The sequence below is a fragment of the Macaca fascicularis genome, chromosome 16 (genome assembly GCF_037993035.2).
Source record: "Macaca fascicularis isolate 582-1 chromosome 16, T2T-MFA8v1.1".
NCBI classification, from domain to species: Eukaryota; Metazoa; Chordata; class Mammalia; order Primates; family Cercopithecidae; genus Macaca; species Macaca fascicularis.
Genome location: NC_088390.1, coordinates 41,797,700 through 41,821,027, shown reverse-complemented (window position 1 = coordinate 41,821,027; position 23,328 = coordinate 41,797,700). Strand labels below are relative to the sequence as shown.

The following is a 23,328-nucleotide window of genomic DNA, read 5'->3' as shown; positions in this document are numbered from 1 at the left end:
TTAGAATATTCATAGACTTACAGAAAAGTTGCAAAGATAGTACAGAAAGTTCCTGTGTACCCCTCACTCAGTTCCCTCTTTCATTACTACATTACTGTGGTTCACTTGTCACAACCATGGTACAGTGCTGTGAACTAAACTCCACAATTTATCTGGATTTCCCAGTTTTCTCCTATTGTGCTTTGTCTGTTCCAGGATCCCATCCAGGACACCATATGACATTTAGCAGTTATGTCTCCTTAGCTTCCTTGGATCTATGATAATTTTTCAGACTTTATTTTTGAAGATCTGGATAGTTTTGAGAAGCACTGTTCAGGCATTTTGTAGAATGTTCCTTTTGGGTTTGTCTCATGTTTTTCTCATAGTTAGGCTGGAGTTACAGGTTGTCAACTTAAAAATCACACAATTTATACGTTTAGAAAGGAGATTTTATTTATTATAAAGTGTTACAACCTGCAGGCTGGCCATCCTGATTGGGGGGAAGCTTAGGCAGAAAGGCAGCACTTTGAGAGAGGGGAGGATGGAACAGGGATTTGTGCTGAATGGCTTGGGAAACTATACATATTCATCAGGTTATAGGAGGAGCTATGAATACTCCTGAGAGGGGGTTGTGCATATGCATGGAGAGTAAACATGCTTATCGTGTGTATTGTCCCACGTTCACTTTTTAGTAGAGACAACTTTTTTGTTTTTTTGAGACGGAGTTTTGCTCTGTCACCCAGGCTGGAGTGCAATGGTATGATCTCAGCTCACTGCAACTGCTGCCTCCTGTGTTCAAGGAAATTCTCCTGCCTCAACCTCCCGAGTAGCTGGGACTACAGGCGTGTGTCACCATACCTGTCTAATTTTTGTGTTTTTAGTAGAGACGGGGTTTCGTCATGTTGGCCAGGCTGGTCTTGAACTCCTGACCTCAGGTGATCCACCTGTCTTAGCCTCCCAAAGTGTTGGGATTACAGGCGTGAGCCTCCGCGCCCAGCCAATAGAGACTTAACTTTTATATGTATTACAATTGGACCCTATATGTTTTGACTTTTATATCTATTACAATTAGACCCTATACATCAAAAGTCTTTTCAGGACAAGAAGGCACTCAAGTGCTCAGACTCGAAACCAGCCAGAACCTGTCCACGGTTGGTGGTCTTGTTATTAGGAGAAAGTTACAAAATCAGTCTCTTGTCCAGTCAAAAGCTGTAGTTATGACTGGTGGAGCAGGGGGTCAGTTGGTTCATGTCTGGCAGTGGATGAGCTGCAGTTGTTTTAATATTGCTTATCTCCAGGCCAGTGCTTGTTTAGCTGATAGAAGAAAAGAAAAAGCTTGTGGCCATTAGAACATAGTTTATTCTTTAAGTGTAGGGATGTGTGACTTAACTTGGTCCTATTTATAACTTGGTATCTTATTGCCACAAAGAGACTGTTTCATCAGTCTTATAATGTTTATTTTAATCTGAGTGCTGGTCAGTTGTTGTGTCTAAACTGCAAAAGAGAGCGGTTATAATGAGGTGCAGCTGACCGGCCATCCCATCATGCTTGCAAATTCAGCTTTTAAGGTTTTTCTGGGGTCCCCTTGGCCAAGAGGGGTTCTGTTCAGTGGTTAGGGGGCTTAGGATTTTATTTTTCATACTCAAGGTTTTCAAGAGGAGAACCACAGGGGTGAACTGTAATTGTCATCATATCATATCAAGCTTGTATGCGATCAACATGTCTTATCATGTTGATATTAACCTTGACCACATAAGTCAGGAAGTGTTTGCCAGGTTAATCCACTGTAGTTACTTTCCCTCCCTCAAATGTCATAAGTGCAGTTCACACTCAAAGGGTGGGGATTGAAGTGCCACTTCCTTCATGTGGGGAGAGAGGATGAAGCTATTATACATATGTTATTTGGAAGTCTTCTGTATAGGAGACCATTTACTCATTCATTCAATCCTTTACTCATATGAATGAACTTATAGGTACTTATTTAATATTTTGTGTTATATTTGAATACTACATTATTTATTTAGTTGCTCAAATTGTTCTAGTATTAGCCATTGGAAGTTCTTTCTTTTTTTATTTATTTTATTTTGCTTTAAGTTCTGGGATACATGTGCAGAACATGCAGGTTTGTTACATAGGTATATATGTACCATGGTGGTTTGCTGCACCAATCAACCTGTCATCTAGGCTTTAAGCCCTGCATGCATTAAGTATTTGTCCTAATGCTCTCCCTCTCCTTGCCCCCCTACCCTCTGACAGGCCCCAGTGTGTGATGTTCCCCTTTGTGTGTCCGTGTGTTCTCATTGTTCAACTCCCATTCATGAGTGAGAACATGCGGTGTTTGGTTTTCTGTTCCTGTGCTAGTTTGCTGAGAATGATGGCTTCCAGCTTCATCCATGTCTTTGCAGAGGACATGAACTCATTCTTTTGTATGGTTGCATAGTGTGTATGTGCCACATTTTCTTAATCCAGTCTATCATTGATGGGCATTTGGGTTGGTTCCAAGTCTTTGCTATTGTAAATAGTCTGACAAAGGTCTAATATCCAGGGTCTACAAGGAACTTAAACAAATTTACAAGGACAAAAAAAAAAACATCAAAAAGTGGGCAAAGGATATGAAGAGACACTTCTCAATAAACATATGTGTGCATGTGTCTTTATAATAGAATGATTTATAATCCTTTGGGTATATACCCAGTAATGGGATTGCTGGGTCAAGTGGTGTTTCTGGTTCTAGGTCCTTGAGGAATTGCCACACTGTCTTCCACAATGGTTGAATTAATTTACACTCCCACTGACATTGTAAAAGCATTCCTATTTCTCCACATCCTCTCCAGCATCTGTTATTTTCTGACTTTTAATAATCGTCATTCTAACTGGCATGAAATGGTATCTCATTGTGGTTTTAATTTGCTTTTCTTTAATGACCAGCGATGATGAGCTTTTTTGCATATGTTTTTTGGGTGCATAAATGTCTTTTTATTTGAGACAGAGTCTTACTCTGTCACCCAGGCTGGAGGGCAGTGGTGCGATCTCGGCTTACTGAAACCTCTGCCTCCCGGGTTCAAGCAATTCTCCTCCCTCAGCCTCCTGAGTAGCTGGGATTAAGGGCACCCGCCATGGTACCTAGCTAATTTTTGTATTTTTATAGAGATGGGGTTTCACCATGTTGTCCAGGGTGGTCTCGAATTCCTGACCTCAAGTGATCCGCCCGCCTCAGCCTCCCAAAGTGCTGGGATTACAGACATGAGCCACTGCACCTGGTCATAAATGTCTTCTTTAGAGAAGTGTCTCTTCATATCCTTTGCCCACTTTTTGATGTTTTTTTTTTTCCTTGTAAATTTGCTTAAGTTCCTTGTAGACCCTGGATATTAGACCTTTGTCAGATGGGTAGATTGCAAACATTTTCTCCCATTCTGTAGGTTGCCTGTTCAGTCTGATGATAGTTTCTTTTGCTGTGCAGAAGCTCTTTAGTTTGATTAGATTCCATTTGTCAATTTTAGCTTTTGGTGCAATTGCTTTTGTTTTAGTCATGAAGTCTTTGCCCATGCCTATGTCCTGAATGATATTGCCTAGGTTTTCTTCTAGTGTTTTTATGGTTTTGAGCTTTACATTCAAGTCTTTAATCCGTCTTGAGTTAATTTTTGTGTATGGTGTAAGGAAGGAGTATAGTTTCTGTTTTCTGCATATGGCTAGCCAGTTTTCCCAGCATAATTTATTAAATAGGGAATCCTTTCCCCATTGTTTGTTTTGTCAGTTTTGTTGAAGATCAGATGGTTGTAGATGTGTGGTGTTATTTCTTAGGTCTCTGTTCTGTTTCATTGGTTGATGTATCTGTTTTGGTACCAGTACCATGCTGTTTTGGTTACTGTAGGCTTGTAGTATAGTTTGAAGTTAGGTAGTGTGATGCCTCCAGATTTGTTCTTTTTGCTTAGGATTGTCTTGGCTATGTGGGCTCTTTTTATGTTTACAGTAGTTTTTTTCTAATTCTGCGAAGAAAGTCACTGGTAGTTTGATGGGAATGGCATTGAATCTATAAATTACTTTGGCAGTATGGCCATTTTCACAATATTGATTCTTCCTATCCATGAGCATGGAATGTTTTTCCATTTATTTGTGTCCTCTCTTATTTCCTTAAGGAGTGGTTTGTAGTTCTTGAAGAGGTCCTTCATGTCCCTTGTAAGTTGTGTTCCTAGGTATTTTATTCTCTTTGTAGCAATTGTGAATGGGAGTTCACTCATGATTTGGCTCTCTGCTTGTATACTGTTGGTGTATAGGAATGCTTGTGATTTTTTTTTCTCTGCCCCAGCCCTAAAATCAGCCATTTCTCCATGAATCTCTGGTTCCTTTTATTGAAGAGTGGCAAAACCAAGATCTGTGCCCTCACTGCTATTTGTTTGTTTGCTTAATTTGTTGATGTTGACTATTCTGGCTTTTGCCAGATGTCACTGTATATGGCTGCAGTGCCCATGGCACACATTAGCCATGTGTAGCAAATTAGTGCTTGCTATGTGGCTGGTCCAAATTGAGATGATATGTAAGTGTAAAATATACACTGGGATTCAAAAACTTAGTGTGATAAAGAATGAAAAATTACATGAATCATTTTAAATGGATTACATGTCAAAATGATAATATTTTGGAAATATTTAGTTGAATAAAATATTTTATTAAAAGTAATGCTGCCTATTTATTTTTACCTTTAAAAAATGTGCTTACTATATTAAAATCACATTTATGTATTGCATGATATTTCTGTTGGATGGCACTAGTATATGGATCATTAAAATAGGTCTGCTAATTGTTAAAATTAATCTGCTCTTCATTAGACTAGACCAGTGGCTCTTAATAGAGTGGGGGTGGGGGTGGGGGTGGTGGATTTTGCCCTCCAAGGGACATAATATCTGGAGATACTTCCGATTGTCACCACTTGAGGGGAGTGTGTTAATGGTACCTAATGGGTGGAGGCCAGGGATACTGCTGAACATCCTAGAAGGTACAGGATAGCCCCCTACAAGAAAGAATTTTCCACCCCCTAATCTCAATAGTGCCAAGGCTGACAAATCCTGTACTATAAGAAGAAGGAGTATATTTCTATCCTCCTTAAATATGTATTCCAGAATGGAAGGGCAGAACTGGTTAGAGTTTTAATCTGATCACAGTGACGGAATGTTTTGCTTTAGGACAATTAATGCTGATGCACTGAGGTTCTTATATGCTGGGGAGCTGGAAAACGGAATGAAGAATCTTAGGGGATTCCATGCCCCCAGTAAGGACCCCAGTCTTTTTGATGCTGAAGTAATAGAGTTGCAAAAACTGTTCTTGTGAAGTGGTAGTGATATGTCGAAGACAACTAAGGGAAGTAGTTTCCTCAGAAAAGTAGACTATCTTCAGTGGATATTAGAAAATAAGGACATTAATGTCTCTCAAATTCTATGGTCCTATGTTGATCAGTTTCAAGATGTTACTAAGTATTTATATAAATCTAGTAGAGGGGGTCTCTAAGAATCCCAGGGAAAAATTAAGAAATTAAGCCCAAAACATCTAATTCTTTAAATATGCGAACTCTTTAAGAAACAGTGGCGGGGTGCAGTGGCTCACGCCTGTAATCCCAGCACTTTGGGAGGCAGAGGCTGGTAGATCATGAGGTCAGGAGTTCGAGACCAGCCTGGCCAACATGATGAAACCCCGTCTGTACTAAAAATACAAAAATTAGCTGGGTGTGGTGGCAGGCGCCTGTAATCCCAACTACTTGGGAGGCTGAGTCAGGAGAATCGCTTGAACCCGGGAGATGGAGGTTGCAGTGAGCCGAGATGGTGCCACTACACCCCAGCCTGGGCAACAAAGAGCAAAACTCTCTCTCAAAAAAAAAAAAAAAAAAAAAAAAGAAAAAGAAAAAAAAAAAATTGCTGGGCGTGGTGGCTGTGCCTGTAATCCCAGCTATGCGGAAGGCTGCGGTGAAAGGATCATTTGAGTCTGGGAGGCGCAGGTTGTAGTGAGTTGAGATCAAGCCACTGCACTCCAACCTGGAGTGACAGAACAAGAATGTGTCTCAAAAACAAACAAGCAAAAAATCAAAACAGACAAATAAACAAAAACAAAAACACTCTCCAGGCATGGAGAAAATAATATAAACTCAGTGGTAATCCTATACGCATGACTCTCTCTGAAACTTGCACAAATATAATAAATGCATTAACGATTTTAATCTTCAGAACCCTGAATCTTGCTTTCGGAGTGCCTGTCCTGCAGGCGTCGGGTCTGCGCGGCTCCCTGTGCTCAGATGGTTCGTGAGCATCAGCTCCTTTCCCCCACCGCCGCAGTCCACACTCCGTGTTCTGGGGAAAAGGCTGGGTCGGAACGGAGCTGTCGCCGCTGAGGTATGCGGAGCCCTCTTCATCGGGTACTGCATCTACTTCGACCGCAGAAGACGAAGTGACCCAACTTAAAGAACAGGCTTCCAGAGGAAAGAAAGAAACAGAAGCTGGCCGAGGAGAGAGTTGAGCTTTCCAAGTTTGCTGACCTTAAAGATGCTGAAGCTGCTCAGAAATTCTGCCTTGAAGAGACACAGCTTTGGTGAAGAGAGCCTAGCTCAAGGTGTAGGCCACCTGACAAATCCAAGTGCTGTGTGTGGACAGCCACAGCAGTTACTGCAAGTGCTACAACAAACTCCTCCACCACCAGTGATCCAGATGCTTCTGACAAAGCCCGTACCAGTTAATCAGACACTTCAGCGCTTGGCTGAAGACAATGTGGAATGAGAAACAAATGTCAACATAATAAAATCTCAGTTAAAATACTTTAAAAATTCTTTTTTTTTTTTTAATTATACTTTAAGTTCTAGGGTACATGTGGATAACGTGCAGGTTTGTTACATATGTATACTTGTGCCATGTTGGCGTGCTGTATACATGACGACCCATCAACTCGTCAGCACCCATCAACTCGTCATTTACATCAGGTATAACACCCAATGCAATCCCTCCCCCCTCCCTCCTCCCCGTGATAGGCCCCGGTGTGTGATGTTCCCCTTCCCGAGTCCAAGTGATCTCATTGTTCAGTTCCCACCTATGAGTGAGAACACGCGGTGTTTGGTTTTCTGTTCTTGCGATAGTTTGCTGAGAATGATGGTTTCCAGCTGCATCCATGTCCAAAAATTCTTAACTTGGTAGTTGAGCATAAGGGCAAATATGCTTGTTATGAGCTATTCTATGCTGAAATCTACCAAAGTTAATGTTTACTTTGTGTAAATCCATTTGGTCTATTTTTTCCAGTGAAAAGCATATTTTGATGGAGATCTTTTCACTTTATAAGTACACTATGAGTTACTGAAATATCACAGATTTTGTTCATTTCTAAAACATGCGATTATAATGTACATATGGCCTTGCTTATGTTAAAAACACCCAGTGGTCAGTGTTGAAAAACAATATGAGGGGTGGTCTCCTCCCTTAATCTAAAAAAAAAAAAATTTTCTAGAAATTAAAGTTTCCACATGGGAATCAGACTCTTTACTCATCATAATGAAATCCTTGAATTATACTGTTTCCGTTGCAATAATCAAAAATTCAAAGGCCATACTAACTGGAAGCAGACTCAGAAAATAGAAACAGGAAAACAATGGCTTAATTTAGTACATTCAATATTCTTGATATCCTTATCATTAACCATAATTTAATTAGAGTAATATTTTTGCTCCTTATTTTTTCAACATTGTAAGTATAAAGAATTTTCCATCCAAAGTAACGTGAGGCGGAGCTACCTGAATTTCAGTGGCGATAAGACAAAAATATTTTGACCCACAGCTTTCGCAGGACCACTCTGAAGGAAAGTTAACCCTGTGAGGTTTAATTTCTATCTTCCTTGGCCTACATTTTTTCTAAGGTAGTGATTTTTGGTGACCTGAAACCCAAGCTGCGCCTGTCCTTTTCAATGACTAAGTGGTTACAAACCAAAAAAGATTGAACACTGACTGACGAGGGAGAGCTGGCAACTCTACTTCCTGTGTTACTTCTCAAAGTGGGGTCTGGGAACACCCTGGGGTACTTGGATCCACAGGATATGCACTGGCCTCAGAAAGGCAATACCATCCAGTGTGGTGAGGGTGCAGGGACACCAGTGTTCTCACTACTGCTGCTGAGACTGTGAAATGGTACAACTTTCTGTGGGAAAAGTAATATTCATTACAGTTTACAATGCAGGCCCTTCGACTCAGTAATCCTACTTCTAATTATTTATACCCGAGCAATTGTGCACACACATAAGTGCATATTTGCTGCAAATCTCAGCTAAAGTCATATTAGCTAAAGGTCTTTAATTAGGCTTAGGGTTGTTATCCACATTTCAGAGAGTATAAATACTACCATTCATTATTAATGTTAAGGCAATGTTGCTAAAAATTGTTTTTACACCTTAGGTTAGGCATGTGCAGGAATTCAATGGCTACAAGTTACATGGCATTAGTCTGGCTTTAGCTATATGATGAGGAAAATTAGGAAGTCCTTTCTAAGATATGTCGTGTTTGGTAAGGACATTCTAAGCAAATTAGGAAGACAGGTGCATGGAAGAAAAAATGGTATTCATACCTCCTCCTCCAGAATATCACAAGCCAAATAGATGTGGGACATGACTACTTGATGGGACTCTGATTTTAACTTCTTGGATTGTAAGCTCCAAAGTTTCATACAGGAGTTGTCAAATCCAGCAGCAAGCGGCTTGCTATTGGGGGAGATTTCTGCAGTGTTCAACAGCTGCTAGGTGTTATAGACGGCATAGAAGCAGATGGTAGTGAGGGAGGGAGGCCCATCCTTGACTTGCTTAATGCTCTCCTGTAAGACCTCCAGGGCAGCCTCCTTCTGCAGAATAGGGCTGGGCGTGTCAGGGGCGTCCAAATCGTTATTCTCACTTGGGGAGGAGCTGCTACTTGCATACAGCTGGTAGTCTGTTGTCTTGGCAGGCTGCACGTCCAGATGAATATGTAAGGTGAGGACTTTGCACAGGGCGATATTGTTGTCACTTTGGAGGTAGCAGATAAGGTAGTTGTAGCTGTCTTCTTGGAGACGGACCACCTACTTTTAATCTAGGAATACTCGAAGCTTGAAGTTAGATAGGATGTCCTGGATAGTTTGAGTGGTCTGTAGCTGCTCAATGACCTCCTTCTGGCTAGCGTTCTGCAGAAACATTCCATGGAAGCGGCTGTAAAAACTTTCCACTGTGCTCTTTGGACCGTTCTGGACCAGGTTGAGATGAAGGTAGACAAAGAGAGGGTAGAGGAGAGGCTTCACTTCGTGGCTATGCTGTGAATCGGAATCGATGAGAAAAAATTCCGCTGTCGTCCAAACTGTACTTTATATTGCTGGGATTCTGCCTGGGGGCAGACAAGGGGCTGCAGACATTATGTTGGCACAACGAGATTCTGATTGTGCTGTGAGATTGGCCACTATCTCTTCAGCAGTCTGTGGCAGCCGCGGTCCTTGCTTCAGGGGACCCTCTGAGTCCATGTACTGCCAGCGTTTGAGGTAGCAAGACACTACCATCTGGATCTGCTCTGTACGCACTCATTTCATGACTGAACATCCCAGGCGGCTCCGGCTCCTCCCACCGCGGCCCCCCGCAGCCTCCACCTCTCGGATCGAGTTGCTTCCGCCTCCGTTGTCTCTGCTCCGACTGCCGGCTCAGCTGGGCCTCCGAGCCCCGCGCCCCTCCGCTCCCGCCGCCGCTCTGGGCGACCGCTCCCTGACTCTTTCTTTTAATTATTATTATTTTTTAGAGGGTCTCGTTATGTTGTACAGGCTGATCTCAGACTCTTGGCCGAAGCGATCTTTCCACCTTGGCCTCCCAAAGTGCTGGCATTACAGGCATGAGCCACCTCGCCTGGCCCAAGAATCCTTTCTTTACTAAGATTTTTCATGAAGATTTAGAGGGTCTTAGTATTATTTAGTAACAAAAATACAAGAAAATCAAATGTAATGCTTCTAAAGTTATACCCTTTGTTAAAATTGTTTCATGAATCCAAGGTTTACACAATGCTTATGAATCTTCTCCCTGATTCTCCCTGGGGTGAAATAAACATTTTCTTTGAAAATCCAAAGAAGGCATTTTCAAGACTGTCGGATTGCTTTGGAACTTCTAAAATAACTACACTTAGTTACCAAGTCAGACCAGTGTATTCCCTGCACTAAATAGAACAGTATGAGAATATAAACGTGGCCTTCCACTAAATGGGGTTATAATGGAAAGAATATTAGCATGCTATCTTCCCTGCTCAGCCTCCTGAGTAGCTAGTACTACAGACAGTGCTGCTAAGCCTAGGTGGCTAGTTTTGTTTGTTTTTGTTTTTTGATGGAGTTTTACTCTTGTCGCCCAGGCTGGAGTGCAGTGGTGCATCTCGGCTCACTGCAACCTCCGCTTCCCGGGTTCAAGCGATTCTCCTGCCTCAGCCTCCCTAGTAGCTGGGATTATAGGTGTGTGCCACCACGCCCAACTAATTTTTGTATTTTTGGTAGAGACGGGGTTTCGCTATTTTACCCAGCGCTAGTCTTGAACTCCTGACCTCAGGCGATCCGCCCATCTCGGCCTCCCCAAGTGCTGGGATTACAGGCGTGAGCCACCGCGTCCAGCCTAGTTTTGTTTTTTGTAGAGACAGGAGTCTAGCTTTGTTGCCCAGGCTGCCTAGGCTCAACCAATCCTCCCGCTTTGGCCTCCCAAATTATTGGGATTACCGGCCTGAGCCACTGTGCCCAGCCTACAGTGGCTTTTGATACCCTGGGAAAACACAGCTAATTACGTGCGCCTACAGAGTTATTCCATTTGTACCGTCAGAGTAACGTTTTCAGCCGTTCTATTTCTCTGGCAAAACATTTTGGGCCCTCGGTGACTTTTTGCTGAATGGGTGACCCGCTCCCTGCACAAAGCCAAAAGAATCACTTGAGAGCTGAGGGTCTGGGGAGGCGCAAAGAGAAGGCTGAGAAGGCGATCTTGCTTTCATACACCTGCAAAGGGAAAGAGGAGCGCTGCACTCTCTCATTCCTGGGGAGGACAGGAAAATGCTGCCACCGTGGAGACAGACGACTACTGCGTGGACTTTAAATCCAGGGTGGGCGTGGGGCAGCGCTGGGGCTGGATCTTCCGCCCCGCTCCTTCCAGGGAGAAGGGAAGGGAGTCGAGGTCATGAGGGGAGGGAAGGGAAAGGAGGCGCCGGAGGGACGATGGGGCGGTGGGAAGTCGGAAGAAGGAAGGGTCGCGAGGGAGGGAAACAGGTCCAGGAGGAAATGCGGGGCTTCATTTTTTAAGGTGGTAGTGGATGCGCTGGTGGTTGTACACTTTTTTGTACGTCTGAAATATTTCATAATTAACATTTAAGAAATCATTTTTTTTTTTTTTTTTTTTTTTTTGAGACGGAGTCTTGCTCTGTCACCCAGGCTGGAGTGCAGTGGCCGGATCTCAGCTCACTGCAAGCTCCGCCTCTCGGGTTCACGCCATTCTCCTGCCTCAGCCTCCCGAGTAGCTGGGACTACAGGCACCCGCCACCTCGCCCGGCTAGTTTTTTGTATTTTTTAGTAGGACGGGGTTTCACCGTGTTAGCCAGGATGGTCTCGACCTCCTGATCCGCCCGTCTTGGCCTCCCAAAGTGCTGGGATTACAGGCTTGAGCCACCGCGCCCGGCGAAAATCATTGTTTTTTGAGTGGGTCTCACTCTTATCGCCAAAGCTGAAGTGCAGTGGTGCGATCACGGCCGATGCAGCCTTGATTTCCTGGGCTCGTAAGATTCACCCACCTTGGCCTCCCAAAGTGTCGGGATTACAGGCGTGAGCCACCGTGCCTGGACTAAGGAATAGTTCTGAACCTCATTCCCCAGGGATGGCCACAGGTGGTGTCGCCAGGATGTTTCCCTGGTAACTGGTCACGTCCTTAGTTCCCAGGGCTGCTCTCCTGCGTGCTGTGACAGCCATTTCGGGGGTGGGGGCGACCTCACTGCGCACCCAGGAATAGGCGAGACCTCAGCATCGGTCTGGTCTCGGTTTCCTGGTGGGGAATTTAATGCTCCTGAAGGCGCTGTAGACACTGTCATGTCTTGGCGTATTTGTTTTGTTTTGTTTTGTTTGTTTTTGTCTTTTTTTTCGAACCAGCTTTCTCCAGTCTCTTTCGCTCACGCTGCGCACTTCAGATTCTGCCCTCATCCCAGCGGGTCTGGGGGTCCTCACCCTGACCAGTTGTTAGTGGGTGCAAAGGCCAGCGCCCGTTGGTGTCAGATCTCGGTCTAATCCTTGCCTGCCCCGAAAAGGGTTGGGTGGGCACCAATCTCTGCCGCTCGCAAGCAGAAGCGGACTGGTGGGGGTGGGATGGGGTTAGGAGGTGGGCGCGGGCCTAAGCTTCTGAGCGCAGCACCCCACCCCGGGCAGAGTCAAAGAAGGCGCCGGGAGTGGAGACACCTGCAGCAGGAGTCTCAAGTCCCACGCTATTGCCCTGGGGGATTGTTTTGGCCTGTGTTCTGGAGATGTCACAAACTGGGCGGGAGACCACAGCTGCAGGAAAAGGCGGCCAGTGCACAGAGCCTGCACTCTATTGCTTTATATGTTACTCTAAAAATAGCTATATTGAGCTATAATCGACATACTTGAAACTGCATGTATTCGAAGTGTACAATATGAAGGATATCGACCTACCTAGAAACCCTTGAAACCATCAGGGCACTTAAGACAATGAACCTACGGGGAGGACTGGGTAAGGAGAGTGAAGCACTTGCTAGTCCAAAATTGAAGGGAACACCAAAGAAACACCACCTCTCAGTGAACAAGATAAACAACATTTAAAAAATCAAAATTAATGTGGCCAGGCGTGGTGGCTCATGCCTGTAATCCCATCACTTTGAAAGGCCAAGGCGGGCGAATTGCATGAACCCAGGAGTTTGAGACCAATCTGGGCAACATAGCAAAGCCCCATCTCTACAGAAAACAAACAAAAATGAGTCAGTGTGGTGGGGCGCCCCTGTAGTCCCAGCTACTCCAGTGGCTCAGGATCATCTGAGCCTGGGAGGTGAAGGTTGCCTTGAGCAGAGATCAGGCCACTGCACTCCAGCCTGGGTAACAAAGGGATACCGTCTCAAAAAATAAAAATAACTAAATAAATACATCAAAATTAACGCAAAAATTGGTGATGAATAAAACATAAAAATGTTAAATAAACACAGGCTCCAACCCTGCCTTTGCCTGGCCATGTGTCACTTTCCTCACCCCCGTCCTGGCCCTGAACTAGTCCTCCTCCCACCACAGAAGCCCTCCCTCCCCTGCTCCAGCATGCTCCCTTCCTGCATCCTAAATCAGGTGCCTGTACATTGCCTGCTTCTGGATCCTCCCGACTGTCCCATTGGTTTGCTGGTCTATTTGTGTGCCCAGGCACATTGCTGTCGTATTAGAGCTTTATTGCTTTTCAGGGTTGTTCAGCTATGTGTGCCTTATTGCACTGCCCAAGGCCTCCAGCACAAGCCGCAATGGAAGTGAAAGTAAAGAGTATCCTTGCCTCATTCCTAAAACTCCTGGGAGAGTGTTTAATATTTCCTCATTGAGTGTGATTTTTAAAAGTTTGTGTTTTATCAATAACCTTTAACAGATTAAGGATATTTCTTTTTTTCTAAGAAATAATTTTCTTGATCCTTTATTATACAAAATTTATTCAGATTACACCCATTTGAAGTGGTAAGATCACAGCTAGAGAACAGGTCACCCTGTAACAAATCTATTTACAAAATCCGTCATAAAAGCTTTTTTTGTTGTTTTTTACATTATATTACATATTTTCTTTTTTAAACTAGCATACAGCACAAAGCTAAACTGATTAGTAGTTTGCCCACTCCCAGTTTTGGGAGAAATACTATCTTTTTACAAAATCACGTACCCCGTAGGAAAAGAAATTCCCACACCCTGACAATTGCCACCCGACTTACTCTGCAAGCCATCTTCCTTCAAATCCCTCCTTCTCATACACACAAGTTGTCATGCACACATTGAATTCTTATTTTCTTTTTCCAGAAAGCTTAAGCTTTAAATACTACAATTTTATTTACAGATCTACACGTACAACAAAAATGAAAACAAGAACCACAACAAAGACACAGGAAAAAAAAAAAAAAAAGAAAACAAAATAACACTCTTAAAACATTACAAACCAGCTAGAAAGTATTCTGGTAATGTTTACAAATTAATTGCTATTTTTGTACAAAATTACTAAATAATGAAAATGTGAGTAGACTACATATCAACTTAAATAAAACGATTGCTATGCCCAACTCTCATATAAACACATACCTAACACTGTTTGACAGCTCATGTGTTGCCCTTTATACATTTTATGTTCTAAGGTTCATGCAATCATAATCTGCACACTTGTAACTTTTAGCCATTTTGTGTGTGAGCTTTAATAGCAGCAACTCAATGGTACCAGGAAACCTGCATACTTAGTACTTAAAGTAATGCAAATACTGTAGTACTAACCCACTTTGTGTGCCGGATACTAAGTCAAAAAGAAAATTACTTAATGCAAACAAAATACAGTATGGACATCTAATTAATGTACACCAGTTAAGCCCAGTAACTGGAAAAAAATCTTATGCATGAAGGAACTTTTAAGACTTATTAGTATTCCTTTCATTTTTAAAACAATAAATACAGCGTTACATTATGAAAAATTTCAACAAAACACACAACAACCTGGCCAGGTGAGCTCAGTCTTTAGACTTTGGAAAAAAATCAGCTTTCTGCAGCTGGCAAAGAGAATTACACTAAGCTGGAAGCAGAGGCAGTTAACCAGATGAGATAAATATGGGAAATGGGGAAAAGTTTGTCATAAATGGTTTCCTATACAGGAAAAAACCCCACAGTGCATTTCCAGTAGGCACTTGACACAAAGCTCCCTCTCCCGCCCCCACCCCAATGCTTCATCTAGAACCACACCGACATTTTCTACCAAGTCCAGTGTGTGTGAGGGGAGGAAGCCAGGGATGGAAGCTGAAGAAGAAAAAAGGAAGATAGTCTGCACCTTTGTTTTTCTTCCCAAACGTACACCCACGCATACGCACACACAGAGTTTAGAGTGCTGGTGTCATCTGCCTTGACCCCACCACCACTTTGCATATTGTGGAAATCTACCTGGGGTAAACTGGCTGGGGCTCCTGTGGTTTTGTGTGTGTGTGTGTGTGTGGGTGTGTTTTTCCTAAGGGGTATATTCAATTCAATTAAACATATGAATTGAGTGCCTACTACATGTCTACCATTGGGTCAGGCACATAGCATTTCAATTTAATTGTTCGTTTTGAGGTTTGTTCTTTATCTGACCCCCTCATCCCGCAGTCCTTAGCATCCAAGGAATGGACCCGAGATACTACCCCATATTCCCAGTGGGAGATGACCACTGCCACCTGCCTGAGGGAAAGCCATTCTTGGACATAACTGGTAGGATTTGCAGCTGACACAAAGCCTCCAACTTGGGACACCATTCCTGAAGAGTAAAGTAGGAGACGCCCTGGCATTGTTTTGGTTCATTTTCTACGTCCCCGACTTACCTTGGTCCAACTTATTCCTTCATAGAGGAAGGGGAACAGGGTCTGCCCAGAACTATTTCACCCCCCGACACAGTGGGAGCTCCCTGTTCCTGCCAGCTTAAGGAAATGCCACTCACACAACGGGGATGTCTTTCTCCCTAGAGGTCTCTCCATCAGACCCCACCCTGAGAAATGGTTTCCCTGAGTGCGGTGTTAAGAGAGCCCTTTCTCCTATCACAGGGGTCCGGGAAGCCCAAGGGTGGAGGGACTCATGCCTGCTGCTTCACCTCACCTGGTTCTCCTTTCCAATGGGCCACCCATGTCAGCAAGCCACAGGACTGACTCGCTTCAAGCTCCTCCTCCTGGGAATGGAAGGACAATGGAACAAAGCTCCTTGCAGAGGCTGACAAACCTTAGATCACACAGGGTTACATGTTCTGATCAGTACAGGTTCTCTCCCTCTGCTTAAGTAATGTGAATTTGCAAAAACCGCTTCAAAGTAAACAATTAAATTGAAATGACGATGGGTACCACAGGAATGCTTAAATGTCCCCCATTGCTGGGGGCACTGGGGAGGAGGGGGCCGGTGGCTACGGAGCCCTTTGGAGGAAGGAGGAACAGGAAATGGTGGAAGTGTTGGTGGTGAGGATCTGGATGTCGGATATTTCTTTCTATTCCTAATTTGCTAAGGGTTCTTTTTAAAAATCATGACTGGTTGTGGGATTTTTGTCCCACTTGGAGCATAAGATGCTGTGCTGTATAAACTGTAATAATGTTCCACAGCTTGGTGTTCCTCTCTGGAAGTGGATGATAGTTTTCTGCCCCATTGATATTAGGCTTGGCAAGGTGACTTGTTTTGACCTATGGAATAAGTGCAAACGTCAGGTGTACTCTTTCTGAGCGTAACTTTCAAGAGTCAAATGCTTTTCTGGCATCTATTGAAATAATCGTGTGGTGCTCCTTTTTTCATTAATGCAGTGAATAGGCTGATTGATTTTCACATCTAAATCACTCTTGGATACCTGGAGTAAACCTCTGTTGGTCTTAATACAATTTTGGGGGTACATTGCTGCTTTCATTTTACATATATATGTGTGTGTGTGTATATATATATAGACAGGGTTTCACTCTGTCACTCAGGCTGGAGTGCAGTAGCCTGATCACGGCTCACTGCAGCCTCAACAGCCGAAGTTCAAGTGGTCCTCCCATGATAGCCTCCTTAGTAGCTGGGACCACAAGTGCACTGCCACCACGCCCGGTTATTTTTAAAAATTATTTGTAGAGATGACGTCTCCTTATATTGCCAGGCTAGTCCTGAATTCCTGGGGTCAAGCGACCTTTCTGTCTCCTCCGCTCAAAGTGCTGGGATTATAGGGGTGAGTCACTGCGACGGCATAGGAACAACATCGTAATCTTTTTGCTTACTTCTTGGACGCCTTCTTGGTGCTCTGGGAAAATCCCTGCACTAAATTTTTTAAGTCAGTGACTGAAGAAGAGTTTCCTTACTTCAGTGAAACTGTTTCCTTAGAGCTGGCATGAGAATCAGATGAAATGAAGAAAAGCACAGCTATGTACTTTGTTTTGTTTTGTTTTGCTTTTGAGACAAAGTTTCGCTCTGTCGCCCAGGCTGGAATGCAGTGGCGCAATCTAGGCTCACTGCAACCTCTGCCTCCCAGGCTCAAGAGATTCTCCTGCCTCAGCTTCCCGAGTAACTGGGATTACAGGCGTGTGCCACCACGCCCGGCTAATTTTTGTATTTTTAGTAGAGACGGGGTTTCTTCATGTTGGCCAGGCTGGTCTTAAACTCCTGACCTCAGGTGATTCGCCCACCTCGGCCTCCCAAAGTGCTGGGATTACAGTCGTGAGCCACCGGGCCCTGCCAGCTATATGCTTTCAATGTATGTGCTCATTCAATGTGAAGAAGTACTCTGCCTCTACCTTGAGATTCTAGATGGGACTTTCAATGGCAGGCCCTTAATTGAGTCCGGAGTGGGATGGAGCTAGGGAGAAAGGGCAATTCAGACTGGTGAACTCCTCAGTTAGTGAGTCACTTTGGTCTGTGTGCATTTCAAAAGGTATGGGTTTTCGCAACAATTCTTAGACGTGTTGCCTGGAGAATTCTGTATTATCGTAATTATCATAATTACCCACGAAAGCAATGTGGCAGGAGGGCTGTATCCAGTTGGAGGAGCCACTGGAATGTCCGAAGCCAACTAATGGGCCTAGATGGCCGCAATATACTCCCTACACCGCAAGGGGTCCCAATCTGTCTGTCTGGGAGCAACCCGCTCCTCGCACCTCCCTCCTCCCCTGTACAGTAGCAGCTGCTCTCCCCGCGTTTCTGGCGTCAATTGCGCTTTCAAGCAAGCGGATAGCAGTGCTGCGTCAATTTTGAGGACACAATTTTGCAAAGGCGCAGAGTCCCTAAAAGCGCGTGCGGCCACCACTTCCGGAGCGTCGGAGCATGGACTGCCCAATAGAAATGCAGCTGAGGGAGGGGCTAGCCGCTCATCAGACGCCGACAGCGGGAAAGTGGATAAGAACTCAGGTCCCCTTACTCGGTGAAGAGTGCACAGAAGTGGACGTCTCCAGGTTCGTTCTTTCTTTGGTCTCTTTAAATGACTTTTTTTTTTTTTCCGCTTAGAAAATACAAATAGGTACAGACGAAACGGGAATTTCCGTTGATCCCGCAGAGCTATTCACGTGGGCGTTTAACTTTCAGTTGCTCAAGGGAAGGGCGCTGGCACCTGCGGTGCACTCGCGCCTGCAAGGTATCCTGTTTCCAGGGAATTGTGCGGAGATAAATTCGTCCCGTTCCATTGCCAAACCTTCCAGCCTCCGTTTCTTATTCCCAGGGGGGTCTGTTGGCTCCGGGACGAGGTGGGGTGCTGCCAGCGCAAAAACAAAACAAAACAAAACAAAACAAAAAAAAACCTGCCGGGGCTGCTTTCTCTCCTTTCTGAGCATTTTGGCTCCTTGGCTCCTGTCTCTGTAGCAACGTCTGTCAAAACCGCAGGCTGTGGTGGACTTAGCAATGTCAGACTTGAAAGCTGTGGGTGACAAAACTTCTGCCCCTGCGTGGGCTGGGGAGCGCCTTAAAAAGCCGCAGGGCGGGCGAGGGGAGCCGCAGGGAGAGCCGCGGGGATCTGCGGTGTTGGAGCAGAGCTAGAGAAGCGGGGAGTGCTGTATGGACAGGCCAGACTTGGCAGGTATCCGTCGGATGGGGGTTGCCCATCCTCCTGGAGTCCTGAGCATTCAGGGAGTTGGGGAATGGGTTATTTAGGGAAATGTGACCGGGCACTGACGAACTGCGTCGCTAGATCCTGAAAGAAAAAAACCAGTCACCCTCTTGCGCTGCTGATTTATCATCTAGAAGAGGGGAAGGGTGAGAGCAGTGCTGTCCCGAACTAAATGCAAAATGGTATCCGAGGAGGGCAAATCACAAATCACGCTCCATGCTTTTTGTTCCCCAGGAGGTGGCTCTTATGCTTCCTGTTCCACCCTTGGGGGTTGTAGTTCTTTCCAACCTGCTGTTCTGGCATAACTCTAAGGAGATATGAATGCCACCCCCATTCCCATTAAAGATAGCCAACAATATAGCCTAAATCGTGAGTTCTGATAGAATTCTGATAGAATTTCCCCTATAGTCAAAAGTATAAAGGATTTCAGTGGAAACATCTAACCTGTAAACCTAGACCCAAGGTTTAAGGGAGGCCAGTGAATTTTAGGCCCTAGGGATTTGGTCGGCTCAGTCCCCAGCTCATTTTTATTTATTTTAATTAATTAATTAATTAATTAATTAATTTTTAGCATTGTGTTCCAGATGTATGCCTGAAGCCAGAGGTTTTGAACCATGGAAAGTTTTACATGGCTGCAGGTGTTGGACTGGAGTGGCCAGGATCCCAGGCTAGTCCACGAGTGCTGAGTCCTCTATAAGATGGCTCAACTGAGCTCCCATGGGTTCCAAGTTTCCGAGGGGTATGGGCACCCTCCTTAAGCAATCTGAGGGTGAGATGTGATTTCTGTCCCCTTCTGTGTATGGTGGGTAAACCAAAAGGGTTCATCCAGAGCAAGGCCTGATGCAGACAGTGCAGGAAGGTGGGCAGGGAGGAAAGGGGACAGGACTCCAGTTACAGAGGCTGCAGGAAGAATTGGAGAGCAGGGGCTGCTTGGCCAGGCATTACCGGAAAATGGTAGGGCTGGGGCTGTGTGACTGGGCAGATGTGGAACCGATTCCCCTGCTGCTTTTGCGGGAGTAAAAAGAATGAAGACTCTTTTCTGTCAGGTCAGCATGGAAGGTGGACTCGCCCTTGGGGCATCCTCGTGTCTAAGAAATATGAAGAAATTGGGTCTAAAGGATGCTAATTGTGGTAGAGTACTGTGGAGAAAGTTTGGCATGGTGGGATCATATATCTCCCTTTGCTTTTTTGTGTAACTTTGCCACATTAAGAGTATTATTACTTTTTCTTTTTGAGTCAGGGTCTCACACTGTCATTCAGGCTAGAGTGCAGTGGCATGATCATGGCTCACTGCAGCCTTGAACTCCTGGGCACACACAATATTCCTGCCTTGGCCTCCCAAAGTGCTGGTGTTACCGACATGAGCCAGTACACTTGGCCAAATTTTAAATTTAAACTTAAATGACTGTGCTTACCTGGCTTCACTGTTGTTCATCTACCAGGAGTTGAGTCTCTTTTCTTAGATTCTCTGTAATTTGTGATAATGTGGATGAATCTGGAGGATGTTAAGTGGAGTAAGCCAGGCAGCCAAAGATAAATACTGCATGATCTCACTTATATGTGGAATCTAAAAATAATTGAACTCTTAGAAATAGAGAGTAGATTGATGGAGTGGGTGGAGGTGGGTTGGGGAAATGTTGGTTAAAGGATACAAAATTTCAGTTAGATAGAGGAAATAAGTTGAACAGCTCTACTGTAAACATAGTGACAATAATTAATGTGTTTTATTTTTGAAAATTGCTTAAAAAGTAGATTTTAACTGTGCTCACCACAAAAAATAAGTATGTGAAGTAATGCATATGGAAATTAGCTCAATTTAGCCATTCCATAATGTACACATTTTTCAAGAAAACATTTTGTACATAACCAATATATGTAATTTTGTCTGTAACTTTAAAAACACAAAAACCACACAACTATATTAAATATTTTCAAAGAGATAAAGGAAAACATGGACAAAGAACTAAAGGAAATTAGGAAAAATTTATGAGCAAAATAGGAATATCAACAAAAAATAGAAATTGGCCTGGCGCTGTGGCTCATGCCTGTAAGCCCAGCACTTTGGAAGCTGAGGCGGGTGGATCACCTGAGGTCAGGAGTTCCAGATTAGCCTGGCCAACAGGGTGAAACCCTGTCTCTACTACAAATACAAAAAAATTAGCTGGGCGTGGTGGCGAGCACCTGTAATCCCAGCTACTTGGGAGGCTGAGGCAGGAGAATCGCTTGTACCGGGGACGCAGAGGTTGCAGTGAACTGAGAGTGCCACTGCACTCCAGCCTGTGCAAGAAGAGCAAAACTCCATCTAAACAAATAAACAAACAAACAAACTAGAAATTTTAAAAAGGAGCCAAATGGAAGCTGTGGAACTGAAAAATAACTGAATGGAAAAAAATTATTATATTAAAGAGTTTCGATAAGAGATGTGAGCAGGCAGAAATAAGAAAATCAGTGAACTTGAAGGCAAGACAATACAACTTATCAAGCCTGTGGAGCAGAAAGAAAAGAATGAAGGCGATGGGTGTGGTGGCTCATGCCTGTAATCCTAGCACTTTGGGAGGCCAAGGTGGGCAGATCACCTGAGGTCAGGGGTTTGAGACCAGCCTGGCCAAATGATGAAACCCCATCTCTACTAAAAATACAAAAATTAGGGGGCCTGGTGGCACATACCTATAATCCTAGTTACTTGGGAGGCTGAGGTAGGAGAATCACTTGAACTCCGAGGCAGAGATTGCAGAGTTGAGATTGAGTAATTGCACTCCAGCCTGGGTGAAAGAGCAAAGCTCCATTAAAAAAAAAAAAAAAAGAAAAAGAAAAAAGCCTACAGAGCACAAGAGACTTGTGGAATAATATCAAGGACACCAATATATGCATTATATTAACCCTAGAAGGAGAAGAGAGAAAGGATCAGATAAATGATTTGAAGAAATAATGGCTGGAAATGTCCCAAATTTTATGAAAGATGTGAATCTACAACTCCAAGAAGCTAAATTAATTCTGAGTAGGATAAATCCATAGAGACCTACATCAAAACACATTATAATCAAACTGTCAATATGCAAAGATAAAGGGAGACTTTTGGAAACAGCAAAAGAGAAGACACTCATCATGTATAAGTTGTCCTCAATAGGATTAACCGCCAAGTTCTCAGCAGAAACATTGAAGGCCAAAAGGCAGTAGGGAAAAGGCTGATATATTTAAAGTACTAAAAACAAAAACAAACAAACAAACAAAAAGCAAAAACAAAAAAACTATCAACTGAGAATTCCATATCTGGCAAAAACTTTTCAAAAACGAGGGATAAATTAAGACATTCCTAAACAAGAGTTCAGAGAGTTCGTTATATTGGACCTGCCCTACAAGAAATGCTAAAGGGAGTTTTTCAAGTTGAAATGAAAGGACACTAACCAGTGACTGAATGCCACACTGAAAATATAAAGGTGAAAAAGACTGTTTCTTGGGCTTCTGCAGCAGCTCCTCCCCCACTGAAGGTGAGATGGAGGAGTGCATGCTTTCTTGTTGCCTCTGCCCTTAGCCCTACCCTCTGGCTCTTACTTTTAAGCACCATATACTGGACTGCAGCCTGAACTACACCACCAAACAATATTACATCACTACAACAAGTAATGTCTGAGAAAGCCACTGCACAAACCTATCTGCAACAAGGTAATCTGTACAGAGCCTTGGCACTCTGAAAACACCCAGAAATGGAGTCATATATTGGAGCCATATAATGGAGGTATATACCATGGTAATACCCCCAAGGGAAAAAAGAATAAAATATCAAGATGACCCATCTAAATAACAGCAAATTCAAAAACAGGGGAAACATCAACTCTCTCAGATAAGAAAGAACCAGTGTGAGAACTCTGGCAATACGAAAAGCCAGAGCATTTCTTCTCCTACGAAGGATCCCAGTAACTCCCAAGCAGTGAATCGTAATCAGAATGAAATGTCTGAAGTGACACATATTGAATTCAAAAGATGAATGGCAAAGAAATCCAAGAGAAAGTTGAAATCCAACACAAAGAAAACAGAAAAATGATCCAAGGTTTGAAAGATGACAAAGATATATTAAGAAGGAAACAAACAGAACTTCTGGAATTGAAAAATTCACTACAGGAATTTCAAAACAGTTGGAAGTGTTAACAACATATGAGATGACACAGAAGAAAGAATGTCAGAACTCAAAGACATTTCCTTTAAATCAAACTAGTTAGACAAAAACAAAGAAAAAAGAATATATAAAAAAGAACAAAGCCTTTGAGAAATATGATATTATGTAAATTGACTAAGTATACAACTTATTGGCATTCCTGAGAGAGAAGAGACAGTAAGCAACTTGGAAAACATAGTTGATGATGTAATTCAGGAAAATTTCCCAATCTTGCTAGAGAGGTAGACATGAAGATACAAGAAATCCAGATAACTCCTTTGAGAAGATGCTATACAAGATGACCATCTCCAAGGTACATAGTCATCAGACTAGTCAAGGTAAATGCAAAAGAAAAAAATCTTAAAAGTAGCTAGAGAATAGGGCCACATTACCTAAGAGGGAAACCCATCAGACTAACAGCAGAC

At 43.6% G+C, this 23,328-nt stretch overlaps 1 protein-coding gene and 2 pseudogenes across 2 annotated transcripts in view; 2 read left to right on the top strand and 1 right to left on the bottom strand.

The window, feature by feature from the left end:
* SLFN12L (schlafen family member 12 like) overlaps positions 1 to 23,328 on the top strand; it is a 57,953-nt gene that overhangs the window by 18,322 nt on the left and 16,303 nt on the right. Inside the window, exon 1 of one of the 2 annotated variants that reach the window (XM_045376132.3) lies at positions 17,858 to 18,103. The exons of the other annotated variant lie outside the window; for it this stretch is intronic. Coding sequence (XP_045232067.2) covers positions 17,976 to 18,103 — 128 coding nt within the window. The 5' untranslated portion in view covers positions 17,858 to 17,975. Of the gene's footprint in view, positions 1 to 17,857; positions 18,104 to 23,328 lie in introns of those variants that run through there. 2 annotated transcript variants of the gene reach the window in all.
* Positions 5,146 to 6,784, top strand: LOC102137942 (mitochondrial import receptor subunit TOM20 homolog; annotated as a pseudogene).
* LOC102121308 (TAF5-like RNA polymerase II p300/CBP-associated factor-associated factor 65 kDa subunit 5L pseudogene) lies at positions 8,556 to 9,542 on the bottom strand (annotated as a pseudogene).